General features: G+C 44.4%; 1 protein-coding gene across 1 annotated transcript in view; it reads left to right on the top strand.

The window, feature by feature from the left end:
- The first annotated feature begins 1164 nt into the window (after positions 1-1164).
- exosc8 (exosome component 8) overlaps positions 1165-27837 on the top strand; it is a 46533-nt gene continuing 19860 nt past the window's right edge. Inside the window, exons 1-7 of the mRNA XM_078545301.1 lie at positions 1165-1400; positions 4613-4649; positions 4824-4887; positions 13934-14007; positions 16743-16788; positions 26806-26911; positions 27050-27095. Coding sequence (XP_078401427.1) covers positions 1288-1400; positions 4613-4649; positions 4824-4887; positions 13934-14007; positions 16743-16788; positions 26806-26911; positions 27050-27095 — 486 coding nt within the window. The 5' untranslated portion in view covers positions 1165-1287. The remainder of the gene's footprint in view (positions 1401-4612; positions 4650-4823; positions 4888-13933; positions 14008-16742; positions 16789-26805; positions 26912-27049; positions 27096-27837) is intronic.

The following is a 27837-nucleotide window of genomic DNA, read 5'->3' as shown; positions in this document are numbered from 1 at the left end:
CACATTTGGATAAAGTGACTTCAATTTTATTTTTTTATTACTATTTCCTGCAAGGATCTTACTCTCTGATGCACTATTACCATTATACTTACTGTCTCTTCTTGTTCCACTCAGCTTGTGTTTACCCGCATTGATATACTTTTCTATTGCCTCAACTTTTATCTTTGGATTTCTAAGTCTCCCTTCACCTGAATGCTCCTCCCCATCAGTTAGTTCAAAGCCATTTTTTCTACACTGGCTGTATTTGCAAGTGAATTCCTATGTTTGTATGCTTTTTCCCTTCCTATCATACTGCTAACATTACCCACATCACTATTCTGCACTATTACCTTCTCCTTTCTCTTTAATTTATAAAATCTCTCCTCATGTGAGTCCCCCCTCCCCACTTCCACTATTTAGTTTAAAGCCCTCACTTACTACCCTAGTTATACAATTCGCCAGGATACTGGTCTCAGCATGGTTCAGGGGAAGAATGTCCCAGTGGTACAGCTCCCACTTTCCCAGTACTGGTGCCAGTGCCCCATGAATCAAACCCCATTTCTCCCTCACAAATCTTTGAGCTACATGTTCCACTCTTTGATCTTATCTATCTTATGCCAATTTGCTCGTGGTTCAGGTAGTAACCCAGAGAGTATTTATTACCTTTGTGGTTCTGCTTTCTAATTTAGCACTTAGCTGCTCATGCTCCCTCATCAGAACCTCTTTCATAGTCCTACCTATGTCCTTGGAACCTGCTTGCACTATGACAACTGGATCCTTTCCCTCCTACTCCAAGTTCCTCTCCAGCCTGGAGGAGATGTCCTTAACGCTGGTATTGGGCAGGTAATGCAGCCTTCAGGACTCATGGTCTTGGCAGCAAAGAACAGTATCTATCCCCATATCTGTACTATCCCTTACTATTCATTTTTACTCCCTTGATTTGAGTGGCTCCCAGCACCATGGGTGATATCCATTGTAAAACTGACATATTGTATTGATTAAAAAATACGAGGAAGCAAAAAAATGGAGGGCTTAATTTAATCTTATTAAAAGTGCAGCATTTAAATGTTTTTAAACCCCGATGAGATGTATGCAATCTAATTAAAGTGAATTGGAAGGTGTGTTGTGCTTCAGTGCAGAGCTGCTCCCTGAGTCTGCAGACAGCAGCTGTCAATCATCTTGACAGAAGCGGTGGGGACTTGGCCGTGATTTCAATACCGCACATTCAACACAGCAAAATAAAACCCAAGCACCGAAGAGCGGGGGCAGTTCGGAGATTGCGGGACAGGGAGCAGAAATATCAGCAATATGAGGGTGGTGGACTCGGCATGGCCGGTGTCTCTGAGCCCAGCGGAGTGGAATCTGCCGATCCGGTTATCGGGTTCACATGGTTCAAGGAGCGAGATGGCGGCTGGATTCAAGTGAGTTAGAGAGGGAAGGAATGAGGGGAGAGGGCATGAGGGGAGGGAGGGAATGAGGAGGGAGGGCGAGCGAGGGCATGGAGTTGGGAGGGAATGAGGGGTGTGCAAGGGAATGAGGGGAAGGTGGTTGAGGGCATGGAGCGGGGAGGGGATGGGGCGAATGAGGGAACGAGGGGGGGATGGGGGAACGAGGGGGGGGAGGGGGGGAACGAGGGGGGGGAGGGGGGGGAACGAGGGGGGGGAGGGGGGGGAACGAGGGGGGGGAGGGGGGGGAGGGGGGGGAGGGGGGGAACGAGGGGGGGGAGGGGGGGGAACGAGGGGGGGGAGGGGGGGGAACGAGGGGGGGGAGGGGGGGGAACGAGGGGGGGGAGGGGGGGAACGAGGGGGGGGAGGGGGGGAGGGGGGGGAACGAGGGGGGGGAGGGGGGGGAACGAGGGGGGGGAGGGGGGGGAACGAGGGGGGGGAGGGGGGGGAACGAGGGGGGGGAACGAGGGGGGGAGGGGGGGGAACGAGGGGGGGGAACGAGGGGGGGGAACGAGGGGGGGGAGGGGGGGGAACGAGGGGGGGGAACGAGGGGGGGGAGGGGGGGGAACGAGGGGGGGGAGGGGGGGGAACGAGGGGGGGGAGGGGGGGGAACGAGGGGGGGGAGGGGGGGGAACGAGGGGGGGGAGGGGGGGAACGAGGGGGGGGAGGGGGGGAACGAGGGGGGGGAGGGGGGGAACGAGGGGGGAGGGGGGGGATGGGGGGGGAGGGGGGGGAAGGGGGGGGAGGGGGGGGGATAGGGGGGGAGGGGGGGTGGATAGGGGGTAGGGGGGGAGGGGGGGTGGATAGGGGGGAGGGGGGGATGGGGGAAGGAGGAGAGGGATGGGGGGATAGGGGGGAAGGAGGAGAGGGATGGGGGGATAGGGGGGAAGGGGGAAGGAGGAGGGGGATGGGGGAAGGAGGGGGTGGAGGGGGGGGAAGGGGGAAGGAGGAGGGGGATGGGGGAAGGAGGGGGTGGAGGGGGGGGATGGGGGAAGGAGGGGGTGGAGGGGGGGGATGGGGGAAGGAGGGGGTGGAGGGGGGGGATGGGGGAAGGAGGGGGTGGAGGGGGGGGATGGGGGAAGGAGGGGGTGGAGGGGGGGGATGGGGGAAGGAGGGGGTGGAGGGGGGGGATGGGGGAAGGAGGGGGTGGAGGGGGGGGATGGGGGAAGGAGGGGGTGGAGGGGGGGGATGGGGGAAGGAGGGGGTGGAGGGGGGGGATGGGGGAAGGAGGGGGTGGAGGGGGGGGATGGGGGAAGGAGGGGGTGGAGGGGGGGGATGGGGGAAGGAGGGGGTGGAGGGGGGGATGGGGGAAGGAGGGGGGAGGGGGGAAGGAGGGGGGGAGGGAGGAACGAGGTGGGGGAGGGAGGGAGGGAACGAGGTGGGGGAGGGAGGGAGGGAACGAGGTGGGGGAGGGAGGGAGGGAACGAGGTGGGGGAGGGAGGGAGGGAACGAGGTGGGGGAGGGAGGGAGGGAACGAGGTGGGGGAGGGAGGGAGGGAACGAGGTGGGGGAGGGAGGGAGGGAACGAGGTGGGGGAGGGAGGGAGGGAACGAGGTGGGGGAGGGAGGGAGGGAGGGAACGAGGTGGGGGAGGGAGGGAGGGAGGGAACGAGGTGGGGGAGGGAGGGAGGGAGGGGACGGGGAGGGAGGGAGGGAATGAGGTGGGGGAGGGAGGGAGGGAACGAGGTGGGGGAGGGAGGGAGGGACGGTGGGGGGAGGGAACGAGGGGGGGGAAGGGAGGGAACGAGCGGGGGGGAGGGAACGAGGGTGAGGGGGGAGGGAGGGAACGAGGGGGGAGGGAGGGAACGAGGGGGAGGGAGGGAGGGAACGAGGTGGGGGAGGGAGGGACAGGGGGGGGAGGGAGGGAGGGAGGGACGGTGGGGGGGGTGAGGGAACCGGGAGGGAGGGAGGGAACGGGGGGGGCGGGGGAGGGAGGGAACGAGGGGGGAGGGAGGGAGGGGGAGGGAACGGGGAGGGGGATGGAACGAGGGGGAGGGAGAGGGAGGGAGGGAGGGGGGAGGGAACGAGGGGGGAGGGAGGGAGGGAACGAGGGGGGGAGGGGGAGGGAATGAGGGGGGAGGGAGGGAACGAGGGGAGGGGGGAGGGAGGGAACGAGGGGGGAGGGAGGGAGGGAACGAGGGGGAGGGAGGGAACGAGGGGAGGGAGGGGGAGGGAGGGAGGGAACGAGGGAGGGAGGGAACGAGGGAGGGGAGGGAACGGGGGAGGGAGGGAGGGGGAGGGAATGGGGGAGGAAGGGAACGAACGAACGAGGGAGGGAACGAACGAACGAGGGAGGGAACGAACGAACGAGGGAGGGAACGAACGAACGAGGGAGGGAACGAACGAGGGAGGGAACGAACGAGGGAGGGAACGAACGAGGGAGGGAGGGAACGAGGGAGAGAGGGAGGGAACGAGGGAGGGAGGGAACGAGGGAGGGAACGGGGAGGGAGTGGGAGGGGGGGAGGGAACAAGGGAAAGAGAGGGAGGGAGGGAAAGAGAAGGAAAGAAGGAGGGAGGGAAGGGGAGGGAGGGAGAGAGGAGGGAAAGAGAGGGAGGAGGGAGGGAAAGGGAAGGAGGAAGCTAGGGAGAAAGAGAGGGAGGGAAAGAGAGAGGGAGGGAATGGGGAGGGGAAGGGGGCGAGGGCATGGAGATGGGAGGGAATGGGGGAAGGGGAGAATGAGGGAAGGGAAGGGGAGAATGAGGGAAGGGAGGGGGGAGAATGAGGGAAGGGAGGGGGGAGAATGAGGGAAGGGAGGGGGGAGAATGAGGGAAGGGAGGGGGGAGAATGAGGGAAGGGAGGGGGGAAATGAGGGAAGGGAGGGGGGAATGAGGGAAGGGAGGGGGGGGAATGAGGGAAGGGAGGGGGTGTCAGCAGTGGTGGAGGGAGGAGAGCGAAGGACATGGGAGAGAGAGAGACATTGGATGTTTTCAAGCTATCTTATTTAGCAGGTGGCTGATATGAGGAAAAGAAATTAAAATAGCATTACGAATATTTGAGTACATTATATGGTTCTGAGATATTTTAATATTGTTATGAATCAACAGTAAAACCTGATGGTATGAAATTTTGAGGAAATGTGAATGTTTAACATGTTTCTAATACACCTGTTGTAACTATTCTATGATGCAGTATAATATTTGAGTGCAATAAACTTGACCTATGTCCTTTTTCTCTTCTCCCTTTTTTCAGAACGGTAGAACCTTTGGAATACTACAGAAAATTTCTGGTAGGCTATTTCTCAGTTTAATCTCTTTGAAAATTACTTTTGAAAGTTTTTGGGAGAAAATGTGTATTCCTTTAAGAGACATAGAATGTCCCAACAATGACTCTGAATCCTACATTTGCACCATGAACTATGATGCTGAACAGTCTTCCTAAATGGTATCTGTTTGTGTTTTAGAAAGAAAATTGTCGACCTGATGGTAGGGAGCTGGGTGAATTCAGAACAACGACTCTCAACATAGGTGAGAATCCAACAATTAATAAAATGCTTCCATTTGTAAAATTCTAACTTGATAAATTGGTAAGCTGGTACAACACTTTCCTGACTACCTCATGAAGTTAATTCCTTAAAGTGAGAACAAGTTTTTTGAATCCTGTGGCAGCCTTTTGTCTCTAGACTGATGTTGACTCTGTTAAGCATTGCTTGGTGTGGTTCAGGAGCCCCTGACATGGAAGTCTCTGCTCCATTTGCTGCAAAGAAAGACAGTGGGCTGAGAATATGCACAATTTACTGTCCTCTGTTTTTTCTGGGACATCTTCTCAGCCATCTGAGCATTTTTGTTTCTGCTCGTCTCTTCCAATTCCCTTCCAAACAGTCAGCCTCCAGAGGTCATAGTCATCAGTGACTGTCTCCCAGTTGTCAGTGTCAATGTCCGACATCTTCATATCCCGCTTAAGGTGGCCTTGTAGTGGAAGTGTGCACTCCCAGAGGGTTGTGACCCAGTGGCCAGTTCACCATACAGAAGGTCTTTGGGCATACGGCTGTCAACCAGCTGGTGAATGTGGCCAAGCCAATACAGACATTGTTAGTTTAGCAATGAGTATATGCTGATGGAATTAGCACACTCCAGTACCTCTGAGTTGGTGACTTTGTCCTGCCAAGAGATGCTGAGGAGAGGGCTAAGACAGTGAAGGTGGAAATTGTTCAGCCTTTTTTCCTGTCTAACATGTGTTGTCCAGGTCTCACCAATGTACAGGAGTGCACTGAGGATGCAGATTTGGTAGACTTGCGGTTCGGTGTTCTCAGTCAGGTTGCTGTTGTTCCACACTCTCTTACTCAGCTTGGACAAAGCAGCTGCAGCTTTTGTGATGCGCATGTTGATTTTAACATCAAGAGACATATTGCTGGTGATTGTGGAGCTGAGATATATGAAGCTATCAATAAGCTCCAGCGTCACATTGTCAATGCTGAAAGATGGCAGTATGGCAACATCCTGGACCATGACATTTGTCTTCCTGATGCTAATGGTCAAACCAAGCTCTTTACAGGCGTAAGAGTCTGTCCACAGTGGATTTGCTGCTGCAGGTATTCCTCAACATGGAATATTAGTGTGACATTGTCAGTGTAGAGTAACTCTCTGATGAAGACTTGGTGTTCCTTTCACTTGGATCTTTGGTGATCAAGATTGAACAGCTTTGTCAGTTCTGGTATGTAAGTAGACACCATCATTAGATGACCTGAAGGCATATGACAGTAGCAAATAGAAGAATATGCCAAAGTTTGTCGGTGACAGAACACAACCCTGTTTGACCCCACTACAGATCTCAAAGGATTCCAGTGTTGCCTTGTCATGGCTTATCTATCATGTCGTCATGAAAAGAGGAGAGCAACATTGAGCAACTTTGGTGGGAAGCTAATTTTCTTTAGCAGCTAAACAGATCCTCTCTGCTCTAATGGTCAAATGCCTAGATGAGATCAATGAAGGCAATATAAAGGAGTCTTTTTTGTTCATGGCATTTCTCTTGCAGGTGGACCAAGAAGATCATATCAATTGTAGATCTTCCAATTCTGAAATATGTTGCAAAAATGTTTATTTCCATGATTCAAATCTTGTTGGAACATAATTTTTAGTTGTGGGGAAATTAAATTTGTAAATGTAAGGTAATTGAAACTCTAGAATTCAGAAGTTGTCAGATCACCCAAGGTATTTACACATCACAGGTCCTTCCATATCTACTTACAAGGTCAGAGTTAGAAGGGTGAGAGCCATAGAATGGCAGGTGGACCCGTTCAGCTGGGAACCTGAAGACAGTAAGTCTGAGGAGAATTGCCCTGTCTTCATTATTCATGTAATTCCCAAGATCAAAACAAGGTTGAAAAGCAATTGGTAAACAAGGGAAGTTCTTAAGAGTATCCATATACATTTCAGATCAATGGGATATTTTGGAAGGTAAAGTTAATAGTGAAATCTCTGGGACATCCCAGGTGTGCCACGTTGCCATGGAGATAGATTGCAGGGAGGAAATCTTTTGTTTTGGGTTTATCTGTGTTTTCTCACAAAAACAGCATTGAAGATTGTGAGAAGGCAGTTGTGTATTTTTGGCAGCCAGATCAAGGAGCATAGAGGGTGTTCCTGAGTTGGAGTCATTAAGCAGAAATTACGAGTGGGGCCCATGCCTGAAATGAAAAGTCCAAATTCATGAGGAATTAGAATTGTCAGATCTATCTGGTAAAATTAGTGGGAGATAGGCAGTGCAATCTCAGAGAGAGAGAGAGTGCTCTGGAAGTCTAAGTACCAGACCAGGAAACTGAGGAGAGTCAAAGTGAATTCTTGAGAGCTGTGGCACAGCTTGGTTTGCTCTCAGGAGAAGCAAAGGAACCCTCAAAATTGTGTAAAGTATAGGGAACTCTTGGGTGGAAATAAATATAGAACGGGGAGTGTCCTGTTGAGTTTTTCGAGTTTAAAATCTAATTGTTTACGAAATATATAGTATTAAATTAGTAGTACTTGCTTTGTTTAATTCTAGGCAGTAAAAGTTTTTGTTTAAAACGTGGAATCTTGTGGCTGATTCTTTCAGTTAATAATTGGAAGTTTGAATTTCTTCTAAAATGTTAATGGTCTCCTTCAAGATCATAACAAACCATATTGAGATTTGGGGTAGATGCGTTCAACCAGGATCTGCAGTCTGACGAAGGCAACAGCAGTAAATAGTTTTCCCACTCTGCTCAATTGGGCAGTGGCTCAATAGTTGCGATTTCTGTGGTCGCCCTTGTTCTTGTGCAGGGTCACGATCTTTGCATCACACACACCCTGGGACACTAATCTCTCCCCATAGCAAAGACACAGAAGCTCGTGCAGATGCTGTAGGAGTGTCGTTTCCCATGCTTGATGAGTTCAGTTGGTATAGCGTCAACACCTGGAGCTTTGCCGATGGCAAGCTAATCAATAGCTTTGCTAAGCTCCTCCACTGTGGGTTCGATATCCAGTTCAGTCGTGACAGGGAGGCTTTCTATGGTATCTAGAGCTTCCTCGGTGACAGTGTTCTCCCTAGAATACAACTCAGAGTAGTGTTCCATCCATCTCTCTGTTTATTGCAGTCGGTGATGATCTCCCCTGCCTTTGTTTTTAATGGAGCCGTTGTCTTTGCTGATGGACCTGTCGCCTTTTTGATTCATTTGTACATGTTCCTGACATTCCCTGTGTTGAAAGAAAGCTGGGTATTCTGGCAGAGTTTGTAACCAGTAGTCACTGGCGCACTGCCGAGCAATTTGTTGGACTTTACTTTGACTGGCTCTTATTGCATTCAGAGTTTGCTCCCCCGGATCTCTCCAGCAATTAATGAGGGTGGACCACTTGGCTTCAATGACAGGCTCCATCACAGTGATATTAGCCTCGAACCAATCAGCATTTTTCTGCTCTTGCTTCCTACATGTTGAGAATGTACTATTGTAGATGGTGTCTTGAAGCATGTTCCCATTTTGCTTCTGCACTCGGTGTGGGAATACTTGAGAGTGTATGTTCAATTGAATCACGGAAATGTTTTTATTTAGATAGGCAGTGTGGTTGATATTGATATGAGGATAGCTTTTCTGCTTTGAATGAAAAAGTTTCAAGGGTCGCATCCTCACCCTAGTGCATGCCAGTGAGTGATTTGTATAACAATCAGTGCTGTGGTAGTTGCGTGTGTTGAGAATGCTGTTCAGAGAGTCACATCTTGTTATGATCAGATCCAGCTGGTGCCAATCCCTGATCTTGGATGTCTCCAGAGTACCTTGTGGCATGGTTTGTTCTGAAAAGAGGTGTTAGTTACACAGAGCTTGCGGTAGCAGCAAAGCTCAAGTAGCGTCTCTCTGTTCTCATTTATTTTTCCCAGGCCGTGATGTCTGAGACAGGAGGGCCATGCCTTATGGTCTACGTCCACTCTTGAAATCCCCAGGAAGTAAAGATGTTCTGATTTAGGGATTCTGTTGATAGTAGTGTTAAGCTCCTCATAGAACTGGTCTTTCAAATCTGTAGTGGAGCACAGTGTTGGAGCATAGATACTTATGAGGTTAACTGACTGAATTGAGATGGAGTGAACACGTTCTGAACCATTTGTGGGGGGAGGAGTCTATCATTGACAGTACTGAGTTCCTTACAGCAAAGCCTACACCTTGCTCATTTGTTTCCTCTGAACTCTTCCCCTGCCAGATGAGCAGGTAATGTTTTTCTTTGTGATCTGCTGTCAGCGAGCCAGGTTGCTAGTAGGGAAGCCATGTCGTTATTCAGCCTACCAAGTTCCATATTGATCACAACTGTCTTGTGCACGCTATTGACCAGCTACAAGTTGTCAGTCCCATGCAAATGGTCCTGATGTTTGAGCTAGCCAGTCGAAGAGTTGACATCTTTTTAGTTTGTTGGTTTTGTTTGTTTGCCTGGTGCGATGGATTCCATCGATTTAGATACTCTAAGCTCCAAGCTCCCATTGAAACAGAAGGACTGTGCCAGGTTACCACTTGACTAGTTGGGGACTGCCTGACTTGAGGTGGGCAGTGGCTGACCAGTGGAAACACAATGGTCTCTCCCACCATTGGAGACAGCCCATAGCACCTGTTCTCTATACCAAACGAGTTGGGCTTATCACTTGTAATTGCTGTCTCCTGTGTTGTATTAACACAGCAGTGAAACTGATGTGTCCTCTCCAGGGTGCAAGCCTGGGCAAAATTTATGGAGACCCTGGGCTGCCCAAATGTCAGGGTCCTCTCTTGACCTCTGCAGTTGAGTCCAAAGGAATGCAAAGCACTATGTTTTGGCACTGGCTTGGTTGCAGGAGTTACCAGTAGGAATATATATTTAGACATCAATTCACCTTTGGGCTCCACTAGATTTTTTGTTATGGGTTTATCCCTTTAGTCTTCAACTCTTCTCAGGTATCCACAAGGTAGTGGGGCTATTTGTCCATTGCTGGGAGTTTGGCTCATGAGTGCCAGGGTGTGTCCACATGCCAGTGGGCCTGTACACTATATGTCTGGGAGCCAAACCTCCTCCAGGTTCCTCTGAAGCATTAACTTGGGGCTTCCAGGGACCCAGTTTCCATTTGTTGCCATGAGGAGGCACAGCTGAGGACATGCTGATGGAGAGCCTGTGTACTGGCTATAAATTTGGGGTTTTGAGGTATAAAACCTTCTAGATTCCGAATTTTTAATTTAGAACAATGGGGTCCTCAGTTTTGCTGTGACCTAACAAGGTAGGAAGGACCAGTATTTATGAATCAAGTAGAATTTATTAAGCAAGATGTTTTATATACTTAAGCAGTAAAGACAGCATGGAAGTTTCTTATCCCTCAAAGCCCAGACTTCCTTGAGTGCTGCCAGCACAAACGGTCTTTCTTCTTCTCTTAGGTAGTGTTGCATTGAACCGTGTCGCAGAAGAATTACAGCACAGAAACACTAGTGAAACTCCAACTTTTACCACTAATTTTACCTGTTCCTCTTCCCTTATCATGAAATAGGCAAAATTAACACTTTTTCATTGGCTAAGGGTGAGGGTCACCTGGTGTCACCCCACATCTGTAACTAGAGACATGTAGGCTGAAGACAAATGTGCATCTTTTATTTCCTGGGCCCCAGGAGTTACATTCCATTGTGAACAAATGATACATCATCTTTAGATACAGATTTCACCTTTTACATTCATTAGGCAATCAAGAAGAACAGCCATTCTCTCAGACAGAGCAGCTTTCCAGTTCTCAGCCTGCTTTTAACTGTTTGATTGTCTTACTTAGGCAGAAATTCAAGCTGAACTATTTAAAAGGTGGTTAAGTTAAAATCCATGAATGTTACTTCAAACTGATGTAGAACACTAAAAATTAGTAGCATTATCAAAATCTTATATGACTGCGAGAGACTTACATACTTGGTTCTTTTTTTTTTGCATTGCTACTAGCCAGCTGTGTGGGCCGAAAATGAGAAGCAAACGAGTGCACAAAAATGGAAAGCATGCTAACTGTATTTACCCACACACACTAGACACATCATTTTGATCTGTTGGATACATTTTTTTTGAATAATTGGTGCCATAACGACAGATTGTGGCTTGAGATAACTGTAATAAGGGCAGAAAGCTTGGAGAACTAACACTGCTAGCTTTTCAGGGCACAGAAAAGTTTATTGAAATTATACAGGGCTATTGGTATAGCTATCCAATTAATTCCAGTCTCCTGCTCTTTCTTCATAACTTTCCAAATTTTTCTTTTCATGTTTTAATCCATTTTTATTATGGATGTTTCTATTGCATCTGCTTCCACCACCCTTTCAGGCAGTGAATTCCATATCACCGCAACTTGCTGTGTTGAAAAGAAATGTTTCCTCTGGTTCTTTTGCCAATCAACTTAAATCTGTGTCCACCAACCCTCTGTCACTAGATGCAGCTCTTTAGTTCTTCTCCAGGTAACATCCTTGATTATTTGAGGGATGCCAAAGCACGGTTTGTGCCGTGATTTTACACAAAGCAGGCCCCAAGTACACCTCAGCTGATTGGACCTTGCGTTGTTGGCGTTATTCTGAGCCACACGTTAACCAACATTTGTTACTAGCTGCTTCAATGTTCACTACACTTCTGAGATTTGTATCATCTTCAGACTTTGAAATTGTGCCCCGTCTGTTGTTGATACACAATAAAAAGAGCAATGGTCATAATACCGACCCCTGGGAATAGGGCCGTCCTTGGGGGCAGGAATGCGAGACCCGGGGCTAATCACACTTTGTGGGTCTCCTGTAACATTTTTAGACAAGTTTCCTCTGACGACTGGGCCCCTGACCGTGTGTGTGAAATGGAGCACCAGCAGCGTCCCAGCTACTGAGCACTCGGTTACAAGCACGCACTGCACTATTGACTGTGATAACTGTGACACACACAAAACTACATCTTTCTTCCAAGGCTGAACATAATTGTTGGCTCTCCTTTTGTTTGGGAGAAATCCATGGTCTCTATGGGATTCTGTTATAACAGTTTTACTAACACACACCCCACACCCCAACTGGAGAAAACTCTTAAGGCCGAAAAGATTTCAATGGCTTGCTGGCCCTGCCACAAGGGAACCCGCTGTGGGGTTGGGGGGTGGGGGGTGGGGGGGGGGTGGGGGGGTGCTGGAAAATTCCAGCCTAAACGTCAGTGTGAGGACATTCATTGCATTCAACATTTTAAAAAAAGTACAAACATGATGCAATAAATAATTCGACTTTTTAAAAAAAATAACTGTCTATCTTCCAACATTAAGGAAATGTTAGTTGCAAATGATTGCTGGAAGCAAAGTAAAATAAAAGTGTATGGCTTCAATGGTCTGGGACTGAAAATAAACACAGCAAGTGAGTGACTTACCCCACAGGTTGGATGCTGTGCGCTATACACTCGCTTAAAAGACATTAACTAGTTCAGAATAGTTCATCTTGCCCCTCTGGGGTTAATGAGAGTTGGAATAAAAGCAGTTCCGCTGCTGCAGCTGAGGTCAGTGCTGCTGTTTCCAAGGGTGATGGAGAGTGCTGAGCCAGCAACGTGCTTCCGGTCACCCAGCCCACTGTCTCAGCAGGGATTTACCCCAGTTCATATGGCTTTAATCTGCTTTCTCTTCTACTCTTTTTTGGAGAGGGGATACCTGCTTCGTTTATTTGCTTATTTCCATCAGTAAACACTAATTTTGACCTTAAGAGTGTGAGACAGCAAAATAGCTGGTATGTACGTATGTACTACAGGCTGTATTACATCTGACACTGTGACGTTGACACTCCCACCACCACCACCACCGACCGAAGCACGGGGCCCAGGGCAGTCACCCTGATTCGCCGTACCCTAGGGATGACACTGCTTGGGGGACATTACTGTATCTTTTCCTCCAGTTATAATTGGGGTGTTGTAAACAGTGCGAGCAAAGCCAGAGTGGTTTGTCCAGTTTATCCCAACCACTAAGTGATTAATGCTTTAGAACACACTCCGGGGTATGTGTTGTCCTTCACGGCATGTCCAAATGTAATGGTTTCTTGCTATATTTGTTATTATATGTATTTTATTAATTCACTTGATAGATGATGTTGGGCAATGACAGCCAACTTCTTACAACTGAGAAACAATTGTATACAATTTATTTAACTGGGATCAAGGTGGCACATTGTAACTTTTAATATAAGATAATGTCATTTCATCCAGAGTGTATATACTCTTGCCACAGCTATCTATGTGCCTATCTATGTTTCATCTCTTGGGGGTGAAATTTAACTTTTGGGAACAAAATGCATGGATCAACCAACCGTTTAAACTTTAGAGAGGGTGTAAAATCAAATGGAAATTAGGAGGGATTAAATTAATTGCATTAAATTTAATGCCCATTGCGCTACTCCAGCCTATCTCTGTAACCTCCTTCAGCCTTGCAGCTCTTCAAGAGCTTAGTGTTCTTTCAACTCTAACCTTTTATGCATCCTCCACTCTCTTCACTCCACCTGCTGTGCATTCAACTATTTTTGCCTTAAACTGTGGAATTATTTGCTCACCTCTCCTTTGAGACCCTTCTTAAAACTTACCTCTTTGACCAAGCTTTTTGCTCACCTCTACTAATGTCAGTGTCAATTTTTGATTAGCCACACTCCTTATATTTTTTTCTTACATTAAAGGAGTTAATTAAATGCAAGTTGTTGTGTATGTAGTGGTGAGGGCTGAAAGAAAAAGAGCAGTAAGTATAATACTGGTTTAAATCTGCTCACCCATTAAAATAATATTAATTATGCACTAAAAGGCGGCGTTAGTTCAGGTCTTACAATTTGTAATAAAATGATGAGCAATGAGAAGGGTACACAGTATATATTGGTACATTTATTAACCACTGGTGAGACTAGTAGGATAGTAGATCTTTTAAACTTTGTCTGTCATTACAATCTATGACTCTATAACATGGTATAGATAATGTGTAATTTTTGATGTCCCCTAAATTGTATAGTTTATTGATTACAAAAGAAAAAAAGCCTGTCACTGTTACAAAGCAGTTAAGAGTAACCACGTTTGAAAGTATTGCTTTCTAACTTCAGGTCTGATGTTACAGGTTCAATTACAACCGCGGATGGTTCTGCACTGGTAAAGCTGGGGAATACGACAGTTGTTTGTGGCATTAAAGTGGTGAGATATCAGCATTCAGCTTTTAGCCTTTATTTGTATTGCTTAAAATTTTGAGAAAAGAATTGCATGAATGTTTATACAGACAGCATGTTGATTATTTGAGTTAAAATCCTGGAACTCCCTTCTTAACAGCACTATGGGGGTACCTACACCTCATGGACTGCAGTGGTTCAAGAATGCAGCTCACCACTACCTTCTCAAGGGCAATGAGGGATGGACAATAAATGCAGACCTAGCCAGCAAAGCCCACATTCCGTGAAAGAATTTAAAAAAATTGCACCCAGCTCCATCTGAATACCAACTTTCCCTGTTTCTTGCTGTTTAAAAAATATTCTGCTTTTCTATTTTTCCTTTCAAAATTCATAACTTCACACTTCCCTACATTACATTCCATCTGACATGTTCGTGGCCCCTCACTTAACCAGCCTACATCCCTTCCTAACAGCACTGTGAGTGCACCTACACTTTATGAACTGCAGCAGTTCATGAAGGCAGCTCACCACCACCTTTTTAAGGGCAGTGAGGGATGAGCAATAAATGCTGGCCTGGGCAGCGATGCCCATCCTATGAACAAATAAATGAAAAAAACTAACTCTTCAGTTGATAAATATTATTTACTTCATGAATTGGAGAAGATATCATGTGACAGTTGGAGGATATGCATTATTGTTTAGCCAGGTGCCTGACATGTCATGTTTGAACCTCTGAAACAAGCTACTGAAAAATCCATGCAGTTGGAATTTCTGTTTCCTTCATGAGTTCCACACATGGAAACATAGAAACTAAGAGCAGGAGCAGGAGTAGGCTATTCGGCCCTTCGGCCCTTCGAGCCTGCTCCACCATTCATTATGATCATGGCTGATCATCCAATTCAATAGCCTGCTCCTGCTTTCTCCCCATACCCTTTGATCCCTTTTGCCCCAAGAGCTATATCTAACTCTTTCTTGAAAACATTCAATGTTTTGGTCTCCTTTATATAAGTCCATCGATCAGAGATGTAGAGTAGCAGGAAAATAAGTTCAGAGATTCTCCAGTATGTACATGGACTTTGGAATTAAATACATCATAGACTGTCAAAACAGAGCACTGCTAAGCTTTCTGCTACTTATTGAGCTAGACCACCTTGGCTATTAGGGCATGGCTTGATCCCATTTCACTTGGTAGCTCGTGATGAATTTGCATCTATCAGGCATACTTCAGATGAAGCATGCTTTTCACTTTTTATTATCTGGATAATGTGCTATAATTGCATCCAAGTAACATCCTTAGGTCTACTTTTGATGTTTTGTAATGATCTTTCCATTTGCTACAGCATCCTTCTAGCTGTTATGAATTGACTCTTGTACTTTTGAATTTATGAACTTGGCTCATTTGGTAACACTGTTTTCACTAGATCTAAAGGTTGTGGTTCCTAGACTTGCTGTAGGACCAGAGCATGTCGTGTAGACCCATGCTACAGTACAGGACTGAGGGCTTGCAGCTCTGCTGCAGTATGCTGGCTGTAGCGTTATTTCAGGTGGATGCAAAACATCAAAAATAGATTAATTATTCATTGCTTTTTGTGAGATTGTGCTGTGTGTGGAATGAATGCAATATTTTCCTATGTAATGTCTGCATTTCATAATAACATAAGAAATAGGAGCAGGAGTAGACCACTTGGCCTATCGAGCCAGCTCCGTCATTCAATATGGTCATGGCTGATTTGGGCTTCAACCTTTTTCCGCCCACTCCCCATATCCCTTAATTCCCTGAGAGACCAAAAATCTGCCTATCCCAGCCTTAAATGTATTCAACGATGGAGTATCCACAACCCTCTGGGGTAGAGAATTCAGAGATTCACAACCCTTTGAGTGAAGTAATTTCTCCGCATCTCAGTTCTAAATGATTGTCCCCTTATCCTGAGACTGTGCCCCCGTGTTTTAGATTCCCCAATCAATGGAAACAATCTCTCAGCGTCCACCCTATCAAGCCCCTTAAGAATTTTGTAGGTTTCAGTGAGATCACCTCTCATTCTTCTTAACTCCAGAGAATATAAACCCAATTTACTCAGCTTCTCAAACTAATTAATCATGTGTAAAGCCTTTTGAAATAATTGAGAGGTGGAAATAACTTGGTATCTGGCTCCTTATTAAAATTAGTTTGTACAATCTCACTATCTGGTACCAAGCGGACATGGATATATTATTTTTGGGTGAATTGGCTGATTTCAGTAAGATTTGACTGTATGGATGATTGCTGTGAGAAATAGGGGGAATTGTACTTTAGTGGGATAGTTTTCTGAGCAGACTTTTATATTACTTAATTTATTGGACTATGTTCTAAACTGAAAGCACTGCATACTGATACTTGGAAGAGTAAATATTTCACTCTTAACACCTTGATAATGTCTTCAAATTGTTAATGTTAATTTTGGCAGATGCATGACATTCTGCCTTCTATTTCACCAGTTGGTAGAAAGAAAACAAAAATGTGAGAGGGGAAATAGCAGCAAACGGGCTCCATGCAGTTTTGTTTGCGATTCAGCAAGCTAAAATAGCTGTTAACGATGACTGAGTACGAAACAACGTCTACTCTTATCAAATTATAATTTGTTCAGATTAAAGGAATTTTGTAATTAACGTTGAAAATGTGCAACATTATTTTAAAATTAAAATCGCTTGATACTTAGGCTCTTTTTTTAATGCAAATGGAAAAGTATTTTGTATAAAATGTTAAAATTACTTTTTACCTTACAGGAATTTGCAACACCAACAGTAGATGCATCAAATAAAGGATACATAGGTGCGTTACTGGTAAAAGACAAATTTACAATTTATCCTATAAAATTACAGTGGTATAATTGAGCTGTTAGTTTATTCAAATGAAATGTTAATTTCCTATTGTTAAATTAAGGTTTTTCTTAATTCACTCATGGAATGTGGGTGTCATTGGCAAGGACAGTATTTATTGTCCAGCCCTAATTGCCCTTGAGAAGGGGCGGTGAGCATAGCCTGTCATTGCCTAGCTTGTGTGTCATATGAGTTTTACTTGGTACTTATCAGCCCAAGCCTGAAAGTTGTCCAGGTCGTCTTATGTGGGGGCACAGAGTACTTCATTACCTAAGGAGCTGTGAATGGTACTGAACACTGTGCAATCATGAGCAAGCACCGCTCTTCCGACCTTATGATGGAGGGCAGGCCATTGATGAAGCAGCTGAAAATGGTTTAGCCCAGGACACTACATTGAGGAACTCCTGCACCAGCGTCCTGCAGCTGAGATGATTGCCTTCCAAAGAACACAACCATCTTCCTTTGTGCTAGGTATGACCCCAACAAGTGGAGAGTCTTCCTTCAACTCCTTAACTTAAATCTTACTAGGACTCCTGATGCCACACTCTGGCAAATTCTATCTTGATGTCGAGGGCAGTCACTCTCACCTCACCTTTGGAATTGAGCTCTTTTGTCCATGTTTGGACCTGGGCTGTAATGTGGTCTGGGACCTGGGCTGTAATGTGGTCTGAAACCTAGTGGTCCTGATGGAACCCAAAGTGAGCATTTGTGAGCAGGTCATTGATGAATTTGATATTTGTTAGCATTGTGGATGATACTTTCCATTGCTTTGCTTTTGATTGAGAGTAGACTGATAGAGCAGTAATTGGCTAGATTGGATTTGTCCTGCTTTTTTTTGGGTAGATAGCAATGTTGTAGCTGCACTGAGACAGGAGTGCAGTAAGGAGTGTAGTTAATTGTTAGGGCCCATAGCCTTTGCTGTGTATAATGCGCTTAGCCATTTCTTGATATAATGTGGAGTGAATCTATTTGAATGAAGACTGACTTTTGTGATGCTGGGGACCTCAGAGGCTCATCCGCTCAGTATTTCTGGCTGAAGACGGTTGCAGCTGTTTCAGCTTTCATAAAGGAAGGTGGTTGTGGTTGTTGGAGGCCAATCACCTCAATCCCAGGATATTGCTGCAGGAGTTCCTCAGGGTAGTGTTCTAGGCCCAATCATCTTCAGCTGCTTCATCGATGATCTTCCCTCCATCACAAAGTGGGGATGTTTGCTGATGATTGCACAACGTTCACTACCATTTGCAATTCCTTAGATACTGAGGCAGTCTGTGTTCATTTGCAGCAAGACCTGGACAACATTCAGGCTTGGGCTGATACGTGCAAGCAACATTTGTACCACACATTTGCCAGGCAATCACCATCTCCAATATGAGATAATCTAACCATCTACCCATGAAATCAATGGCATTACCATCACCGAATCCTCCACTATCAACATTCTGGAGGTTACCATTGACCAGAAGCTGAACTGGACCAGCTATATAAATACTTTGGCTACAAGAGCAGGTCAGAGACTGGAAATTCTGAGGCAAGTAACTCACCCCATGTCTGCCCAAAGCCTGTCCACTATCTACAAGGCACAAATCAGGAGTGTGATGGAATACTCTGCACTTGCTTGGATGAGTGCATCTCTAACAGCGCGCGAAGGTTTGACAGCATCCAGGACAAAGCAGTTCGCGTACTGAATACAAGATGCACTGCAGCAATTCAACTGTGCTCCTTTGACAGTGCCTTCCAAACCTGTGACCTCTACTATCTAGAAGGACAAGGGCAGCAGACACATGGGAACACCACCACCTGTAAGATCCCCTCCAAGCCACAAACCATTGTGACTTGGAGCAATATTACCGTTCGTCACTACTGCTGAATCAAAACCTGAAATTCCCTTCCTAACGGTACTGTGGGTGTACCTACACGGGGGACGGTTGGGTGGTGGTAATGTCATTGGACTAGTAATCTAGTGGGCCAGGCTAATACAAATATACAAACATATGAATTAGGAGCAGGCGTAGGCCTTGCAGCCCCTTGAGCCCGCTTTGTCATTCAATAAGATTATGGCTGATCTGATTGTGGCCTCAAAGCCACTTTCCTGTTTACCCCCTACACCCTTTGACTCCCTTGTTAGTCAAGATCTATGTATCTCTGCCTTAAATAAATTCAGTAATCCTGCTTCTACTGCCCTCTGGGGAAGAGAGTTCCACAGGCTCACGACCCTCATAAATGGAAGACCCCTTATTTTTAAACCGTGTCCCCGAGTTCTAGCCTCCTCCAGAAGAGGAAACATCCTCTCAGCATCCACTCTGTCAAATTCCCTCAGGATCTTTTATGTTTCAAAAGGGTCTGGGGACATAGGTTCGAATCCCACCAAATTCAATTAATCATCTTGAATATAAACCTAGTTTCAGCAATGGTGCCATGAACCTATCATAGATTGTTGTAAAAAACCCATCTGGTTCAATAATGCCCTTGAAGGGAGGAAATCTGCCATCCTTACCTGGTCTGGCCTACATGTGACTCCAGACCCACAGCAATGTCATTGACTCTTAACTGCCTTCTGAAATGGATTAGCAAGCCACTTGGTTCAAGGTCAGTTAAGGATCGGCAACAAATGCTGGCCTTGACTGTAATACCTGCATACCATGGAAGAATAAAGAAAGAAAATGTACTGCAGTGGTTCAAGAAGGTGGCTCGCCATCACCTTCTCGAGGGCAATTAGGGATGGGCAAAAAATATTGACCTTGCCAGCGATGCCTACATCCCATGAAAGAATTTAAAATAGCCTTGTCTTTTGCACTCATTCTGAGCTCTGTGTAAGCCTTTGATTTACCCATGTTTCTCATTTATTTTGACCCGTGAATTGTAACAGAATAAGTTAATGACTTACCTAGAGGTCGTATACTTACTGGTAATAAGGTTTGTCTATTTGAACACACAATTATAAATTTTAAACTGCAACACAATTCCCTGTGATACAATGTTATGGCAATATAATGACTTCAAAGCTCTATTCTTGTAGTACAACAGCCTAGCAACACAATGCCCCAATGTTTTAGAAGTTAGTGATCATACAGTAATGTTGAAGTGGATAGCTTCTGTTGATTGTAGATTCTCCTCCCTCTTTCCTTGACTGCAGTACTGAAAATTTAAAAGTCGTCATCTTTTATACAGATAAAGTTGCTTCCAGTCAATTTTGCATTCTGTTTGTAGCTGCAATCGGCGTTCCTTTGATCATCGATTCAAATCGGCTGAGTTGAAACTTCTAGATATGAAGCTCCAACCTATTATTTAGTCTTCTGAGAAGTTGTTCTTGTTGGTGGCTGAGGAGCCTTCAAGGCCTACTATATGGCCATACTGCCATCTGATAGTGCAGTCTGAAAATGTCTCACAGTTCATCAGCTTTTTAAAGGAAAAACAGCCTTTATTGCTCCCAGCTCTGCATTTTCTAAAAACATGTTGGTTAAATGGTCATTCTAAAATTTGTGCCAATTTGCTTCTTTTCCTCACACTGCCATTGTTTAAGATGGGTTGGTCAGGAGGTTTCTCCTCCAGTTGATTGCTCAATTGTCCACCACCACTCGTGACTGGATGTGGCAGGACTGCAGAGCTTTGATCTGATCCATTAAGTTGTCAAATTGCTTACCCCTGTCTTAGCATGCTCTTTCTGTGGGTTGGCATGCAAGTAGTCCTTTGATATAGCTTCACCAGGTTGGCTTCAGTTTTAGATACATCTCGTACTGCCCCAGCATGCTGTTCTACATTCCTCATTTAACCAGTGTTGCTCTCCTGGCTTGATGGCGATGGTAGAGTGAGGGATATGCTAAGCTATGTGGTTACAGATTATTCAATTCTTCCACTGCTGATGACTCACTGTGACCCTGGGCATCACATTTTGTGCTGTTTTGAATCTATCCCATTTAGCACAGTGGTATTACCAGACAACAAGATAGAGGGAGTTCTCGGTGTGGACACAGGACTTTGTCTCCACAAGGACTGTGCAGTGGTAACTCCTACCAATAGTGTCATTGCATATGCATCTACAACAGGTAGATTGGTGAGGATCAGATGAAGTAAGATTTTCCCCCATCTTGGTTCTCTCACCACTTGCCGCAGGCCCAGTCTGGCAGCTATGTCCTTCAGGACTTGGCCAGATCGGTCAGTAGTGATGCTACTGAATCATCCTTAGTGATAGACATTGAAGTCCCCCCACTCAGAGTCCATTCTGCGACCTTACAGCTCTCAGTGCTTCTGTTAAGTGGTGTTCAACATGAAGAAGTACTGATTCATCAGCTGTGGGTGGTTGGTAGGTAGTAATCAGTAGGAGGTTTCCTTGCCTCTTCTTGAAGGTTTGTTTTATTTTGTGACTGTGGCTGTGATGTTATGAACTTACTTTGTTCTCATTAATCTGTTAACTGGCAACAAATGATGCCTTCAGGTATTTTTGCAATATATGCAAGATTGTCGCTGAAACCTGACAAGTATATTTAAATTTTTAGTTTTCCCATTTTTAATTGCATTTATATGCATTTTATAACCCTAGAAATACTACATGATTAAAAAAAAAAACAACCTTTAAGGGGACCTGAAATTAAAAACATGATTCAGTCTATATCCTTTACAAAAATGGGAACCAGCTTTTAGATCATGATTACCACCTTTGGTTATATAATGCTGATCACTCTTGATCTGTTGTGATATTCAACTCTTCAGATGACATGAAGTTATGAAGTGCAGTAAGTTGTGTGGATAGGAGCAGTAAGTTACATAGGGATATAAACTGACTCAATTGAATGGGTAAAACAAAGGCAGATGGCGTTCAATGTGGGGAAGTATAAGATCATTAACTTTGAATCAGAAAGAGAAATAGGAATGTTTTCTTGGTGTCAACTGACTAGGAGTTTTTACGGAGCAGAGATTTAGCTGTCCATGTGCATAAAGCACTTAAAAAAACTGGTGCAGAGTATAATCAAAAATGCTGATGGAACTTTAGCCCTTATCTCAAGGGGGTTTGAATACAAAAGTGAAGAAATGATGCTTCAATTGGATAGATCTTTGGTCATCCACAATACTGTGTTCAATTTTGGGCAGCAAAGCTTAGAAAATGTATATTGGTCTGGGAGGGGTACTGTGAAAAGTTAAATTATAAGGATAGTTGTATAAACTTGGTTTGTATTTTTTGGAATTCAGAAGGTTGAGTGGTGATCTAATCAGTGTTTAAAATGAAGAATTTATAGTGGGGAATAGAGAAATGACAGAGAAGCTAAATGATTACTTTTTGTCTGTCTTCACTGAGGAAGATACAAGAAATGTCCCAGAATTGGAGATCCAAGGGGTTAGGGAGAATGAGGAATTGAAGGAAATTAGTATTAGCAAGAAGGTTGTATTGGAGAAATTAATGGGACTGAAGGTTGGTAAATCCCCGGGACTTGATATTCTACATCCCAGAGTGTTGAAAGAGATAACTATGGAGATGGTGGATGCATTGGTGATCATCTTCCAAAATTCTATAGATTCTGGATTGGTTCCTGCAGATTGGAAGGTAGCAAATGTCACCTCTCTAATTAAGAAGGGAAGGAGAGGGAAAACTGGGAACTACAGACCTGTACAGACCAGCACAACAGTAGTAGGGAAAATGTTGGAATCTGTTAGAAAGGGTGTGATAAACGGACACTTGGATAATAATGATCTGATTGGGCATAGCCAACATGGATTTATGAATGGGAAATTATGTTTGACGAACCGTTTGGAGATTTTTTGAGAACGTTGCTGACAGAATTGATAAAGGGGAGTCAGTGGATGTGGTGTACTTGGATTTTCAGAAGGCTTTTGATAAAGTCCCCCCCAACAGGTTGGTTAGCAAAATTAAAGCACATGGGATAGGAGGTAATATACTGGCATGGATTAAGGATTGGTTAACAAGCAGAAAACAGAGAGTATGAATAAATGGGTCATTCTCGCATTTGCAGGCTGTGACTAGTGGGGTACTGCAAGTACTTGGCCTCAGCTATTTACAATATATATCAATAATTTGGATGTGGAGACCAAATGTAATATTTCCAAGTTCACGAATGACACAAAGCTAGGTGGGAATGTGTGCAGTGAGGAAGATGCAAAGCAGCTTCAGGGGGATTTAGACAGTCTTAGTGAGTGGGCAAGAACATGGCAGATAGAATATAATGTGGAAAAATGTGAGGTTATTCACAATGGTAGGAGGAACAGATGTGCAGAGTATTTCTTAAATGGTGAAAGATTAGAAAATGTAGATGTACAAAGAGACCTGGGTGCCCTCATCAATAAGTCACTTCTGAAAGCTAACATGCAGGTTCAGCAAGCAATTAGAAAGGTTAGTGGTATGTTAGCTTTTATCACAAGAGGGTTTGAGTACAGGAGTAGCAAAGACTTGCTTCAATGTATGGAACCTTCCTTAGACCGCAGCTGGAGTACTCTCTGCGGTTTTGGTCCCCTTAACTTGGGAAGGATACAATTGCCATAGAGGAAGTGCAATGAAGGTTCACCAGACTTGCTCCTGGGATGCTGGGACTGTCCTATGAAGAGATTGGGGAAACTGGACTTGTATTCTCTAGAGTTTCGAAGAATAAGAGGTGATCTCATTGAAACCTACAAAATACTTACAAGGATAGACAGGGTAGATGCAGCTAAGATGTTTCCCCTGGCTGGGGAGTCTGGAACCAGGGAACACAATTTGAAAATATGGGGGGAAGCCACTTAGAACTGAGATGAGGAGAAATTATTTCACTCAGAGGGTTGCGAATCTTTGGAATTCTGTACTCGAGAGGGTTGTGGAAGCTCAGTCATTGAGTTTGTGTAAAGCGGAGATTAACAGATCTCTAAGTACCAATGACATAAAGGGATACGAACATATGAATTAGGAGCAGGAGTAGGCCACTCGACCCCTTGAGCTTGCTCTGCCATGCAATAAGATCATGGCTGATCTGATTGTAACCACAGCCCCACATTCCTGCCTACCCCTGATAACCTTTCACTCCTTTATTAATCAAGAATCTATCTAGCTCTGCCTTAAAAATATTCAAAGACTCTGCTTCCACCGCATTTTGAGGAAGAATTCCAAAGACACTCAGCCTTCTGGGAGAAAAAATTTCCCCTCATCTGTGTCCGAAATGAGCGATCCCTTATTTTTAAACAGTGACCCCTAGTTCTTGATTCTCCCACGAGAGGAAACATCCTCTCCACTTCCACCCTGTCAAGACCCCTCAGGGTCTTAAAGGTTTCAATTAAGTCACCTCTTACTCTTCTAAATTCCAGTGGATACAAGCCTGACCTGTCCAGTCTTTCCTCATAAGACAATCCGCCCATTCCTGGTATTAGTCTAGTAAACCTCCTCTGAACTGCTAACGCATTTACATCCTTCTTTAAATAAGGAGACCAGTACTGTACATAATACTCCAGATGTGGTCTCACCAATGCCCTGTACAACTGAAGCATAACCTCCCTACTTCTGTAACCAATTCCCCTCACAATAAATGATAACATTTTATTAGCTTTCCTAATACCTGCTGTACCTGCATACTAACTTTTTGTGATTCATGCACTAGGACACTCAGATCTCTCTGAATCTCAGAGCTCTGCAATCTCTCACCATTTAGGTAATAAGCTTCCTTTTTATTTATCCTATCAAAATGAACAATTTCACATTTGCCCACATTTTACCCCATTTGCCAGATCTTTGCCCACTCACTTATGTCCCTTTGTAGCCTCCTTATGACCTCTTCACAATTTACTTTCCTACCTATCTTTGTGTCATCAGCAAATTTAGCAACCAACCCTTCGGTCCCTTCTTCCAAGTCATTTGTATAAATTATAAAAGGTTGAGGTCCCAGCACTGATCCCTGTGGCACACCACTTGTCACATCCTGCCAACCAGAAAAAGACCCATTTATGCCAACTGTATTGCTTCCTGTTTGCAAGCCAATCTTCTATCCATGCCAATATGTTACCCCCTACATCATGAGCTTTTATTTTCTGCAATAACCTTTGATGTAGCACTTTATCAAATGCCTTCTGGAAATCTAAGTACAGTACATCTACTGGTTCCCCTTTATCCATAGCACATGCGACTCCTTCAAAGAACTCCAATAAGTTAATTAAGCATGATTTTCCTTTTACAAAACCATGTTGACTCTGCCTGATTGCCTTGAATTTTTCTAAGTGCCCTGCAATGACTTCCTGATAACAGATGTTAGGTTAACTAGCCTATAGTTTCCTGCTTTCTACCTCCCTCCCTTTTTGAATAAAGGAGTTATATTAGCTATTTTCCAATCTAATGGAACCTTCCCCAAATCTAGGGAATTTTGGAAAATTAAAACCAATGCAACAACTATCTTACTAGCCACTTCATTTAAGACCTTAGGGTGAAGTCCATCCGGACCTGAGGATTTGTCAGTCTGCAGCCCCAACAATTTACTCAATACCACTTCCCTGGTGATTGTAATTTTCCTCGAGTTCCTCCCTCCCTTCCATTTCCTGATTTACTGCTATTTCTGGGATGTTATTTGTGTCCTCTATATTGAAGACGGAAGCAAAATACCTGTTTAATTCATCCGCCATCTCCCTGCTTTCCATTATCAATTCCCCAGATGCACTTTCTATAAGACCAATGCTCACTTTGTTATTAATCTTTTTGTTGTTCTTTGCTGTTCTTTATATTCTTTCCAATCCTCTGACCTGCCACCTGTCTTTGCATAATTATATGATTTTTCTTTAAGTTTGATACTGTCTTTAACTTTTTTAGTTAACCACGAATGGTGGGCCCTTCCCTTGGAATTTTTCTTTCTCATTGGAATGTATATATTCTGTGTATTCTTAAATATCCCTTTAAATGTCTGCCACTGAACTTATATTGACAAACCCCTTAACCTCATTTGCCAGTTCACTTTATGTAAACTTTACTGTCATCCCCTCATAGTTGCCCTTATTTAAGTTTAAAATACTAGTTTTGGATGCACTCGTTTCTCCCTCAAAATGAATGTAAAATTCAATCATATTATGTTTGCTGCTACCTAGAGGTCCCTTCATTATGAGGTTACCACTTCTGGGGATTGTGTGGAGAAAAAGGCATTGAAGTGGATGATCAGTCATGATCGTTTTGAATGATGGAGCAGGCTCGATGGGCTGAATGGCCTACTCCTGCTCCTATGTTCCTATGAAGATGAAATTTTACAGGGTCGTTAGAACCTATTTGCTCTCATTGTGCATCCAGAGCAAAGAAACAGTCTTTAAAATTACAGCAGCTAAGCCATTTAATAGTGATCCTTTTTACACACATTGGATAGTGGAAATCTGGATTCCCTTCCTCCATAAGGCTGTGGATTCTGGATCAGGTGAAATTTTTTGGTAACTACATATCTGGAAATATGACTATTTGGTAAACCACTAACTAAAACACATTTAACAATATTTAGTTGCACATAATATGTGCTTTTAATTTTCTTTCTCTGAGACAAAAGGTTGTGGATTCAAGTTGTACTCCAGAATTTGAGTACATAGACTAGGCAGCAAAATCAGTGTAGCATTGAAGGAGTGCTGCAACGTCGGAGGTATGCTTTCAAATAAGACGTTAAACCAAATCTTTGTCTATCTGTTCAGGTATACATAAAGGGCTATGTGGCACTATTTGAAGAATTGCAGGGAGTTCCCCTGGTTTTTCACCATTTATCCCTCAACCAACCACCACTACCACCAGATTTCTATATGCAAAATGTTGCTGTGCACTTTTGACTATGATATTTGTCTACATAAGAACAGTGACACAAATGAAAAAAACTCTTTAGTTGCAAGTTCACCCTTTTCTCTCCCAAATAAGGAAATACAATTTTTGCGATCAGCAGTAGTACTGGTATGGACAGTCGTTCTCTTCATTTTTTAACCATTGAAAATAAGTGCCATGAAAATGGCAAAACTAACAAAAGGGCAACTGATGTTTTATTTATTACAGTGCCAAATGTAGATTTACCACCATTATGTTCATCAAGGTTTCGACCTGGCCCCCCTGGGGAACAAGCGCAAGCAGCAAGTCAGTTCATTTTTGATGTCATAGAAAAGTAAGAATCACATTTTCATCAGTAACTTTACAGATTCTTTTTGTACTTTCAATTGTATATTAATATCATTTCACATTGTACAACAGTATGACAAATTTAAAAGCTGTGGCGCAATTCAACTTTTTCTCAAAAATATAGTTCACAGATCATACAGAAGGAGGATCTATGCATTGATAAAGGGAAGGTAAGAAAAATTCAATAGTATGCTTTACTTTTAGCATTTTTGAATGCAAATATTAAACACAACTTTCTAATGTGTAAAGAAGTCTTCATTTGTTCAGTGTGCTAGTGTTTGAATTTAAGTGGTTAGTTATTCAAAATCCGTGAAGGCTTGATGAGTTTTCTTTTTCCTGAATAATATTTTTAAGAAAAGGGTTGATGGCTGGCATGGAGCAGTTTAAACATCTCAGCAAAACAGCCAGAAGGCAATCGGGGTGAAATTCAACCACATTTTTTTTAGGTCGAAAAATTGTGATTGGAGGGTTTAATTTCGGGTCATGATTTCTCATGCCTGATCTCTTCCAGAAATGCATGGCTGTCAAATAGGAAACTGGCAACTTGCAGGTATGCTGGGCGCCTGCTGAAACAGGGATTGGGGTGCTCTCCATTTTCAGATCAGGATCGCAATGCCAGTTGTAGGATTTAAATGAAATTGGTCGTCACTGGGTGAAGGTTGTGCCGCAATTACTTTATTGAGTTGTCTGCGTCTTCAGTGGCTTAAACCGTCGGTCCTTAAAGAGATTGCTACAGACCTTCCACAAAATGGTAGGAAAATCTTTTATAGTTTCATTTCTGTGGTGCCAGGACTGTTCCTGGATCTGTAAAATTCAGTTGACTGCTGCTGGCCTAGGCTTGCCCAGTCCAATTCACCTCTCCCCAGAATCTACCTTTGGGCCAGCTCTGTGTCAGAGCCAGTTGAAATTTCT

This window comes from Cetorhinus maximus, chromosome 7 (genome assembly GCF_964194155.1).
Source record: "Cetorhinus maximus chromosome 7, sCetMax3.hap1.1, whole genome shotgun sequence".
NCBI classification, from domain to species: domain Eukaryota; kingdom Metazoa; phylum Chordata; class Chondrichthyes; order Lamniformes; family Cetorhinidae; genus Cetorhinus; species Cetorhinus maximus.
The sequence above is the reverse complement of the archived record's forward strand: the minus strand, read 5'-3'. Positions and strand labels throughout refer to the sequence as shown.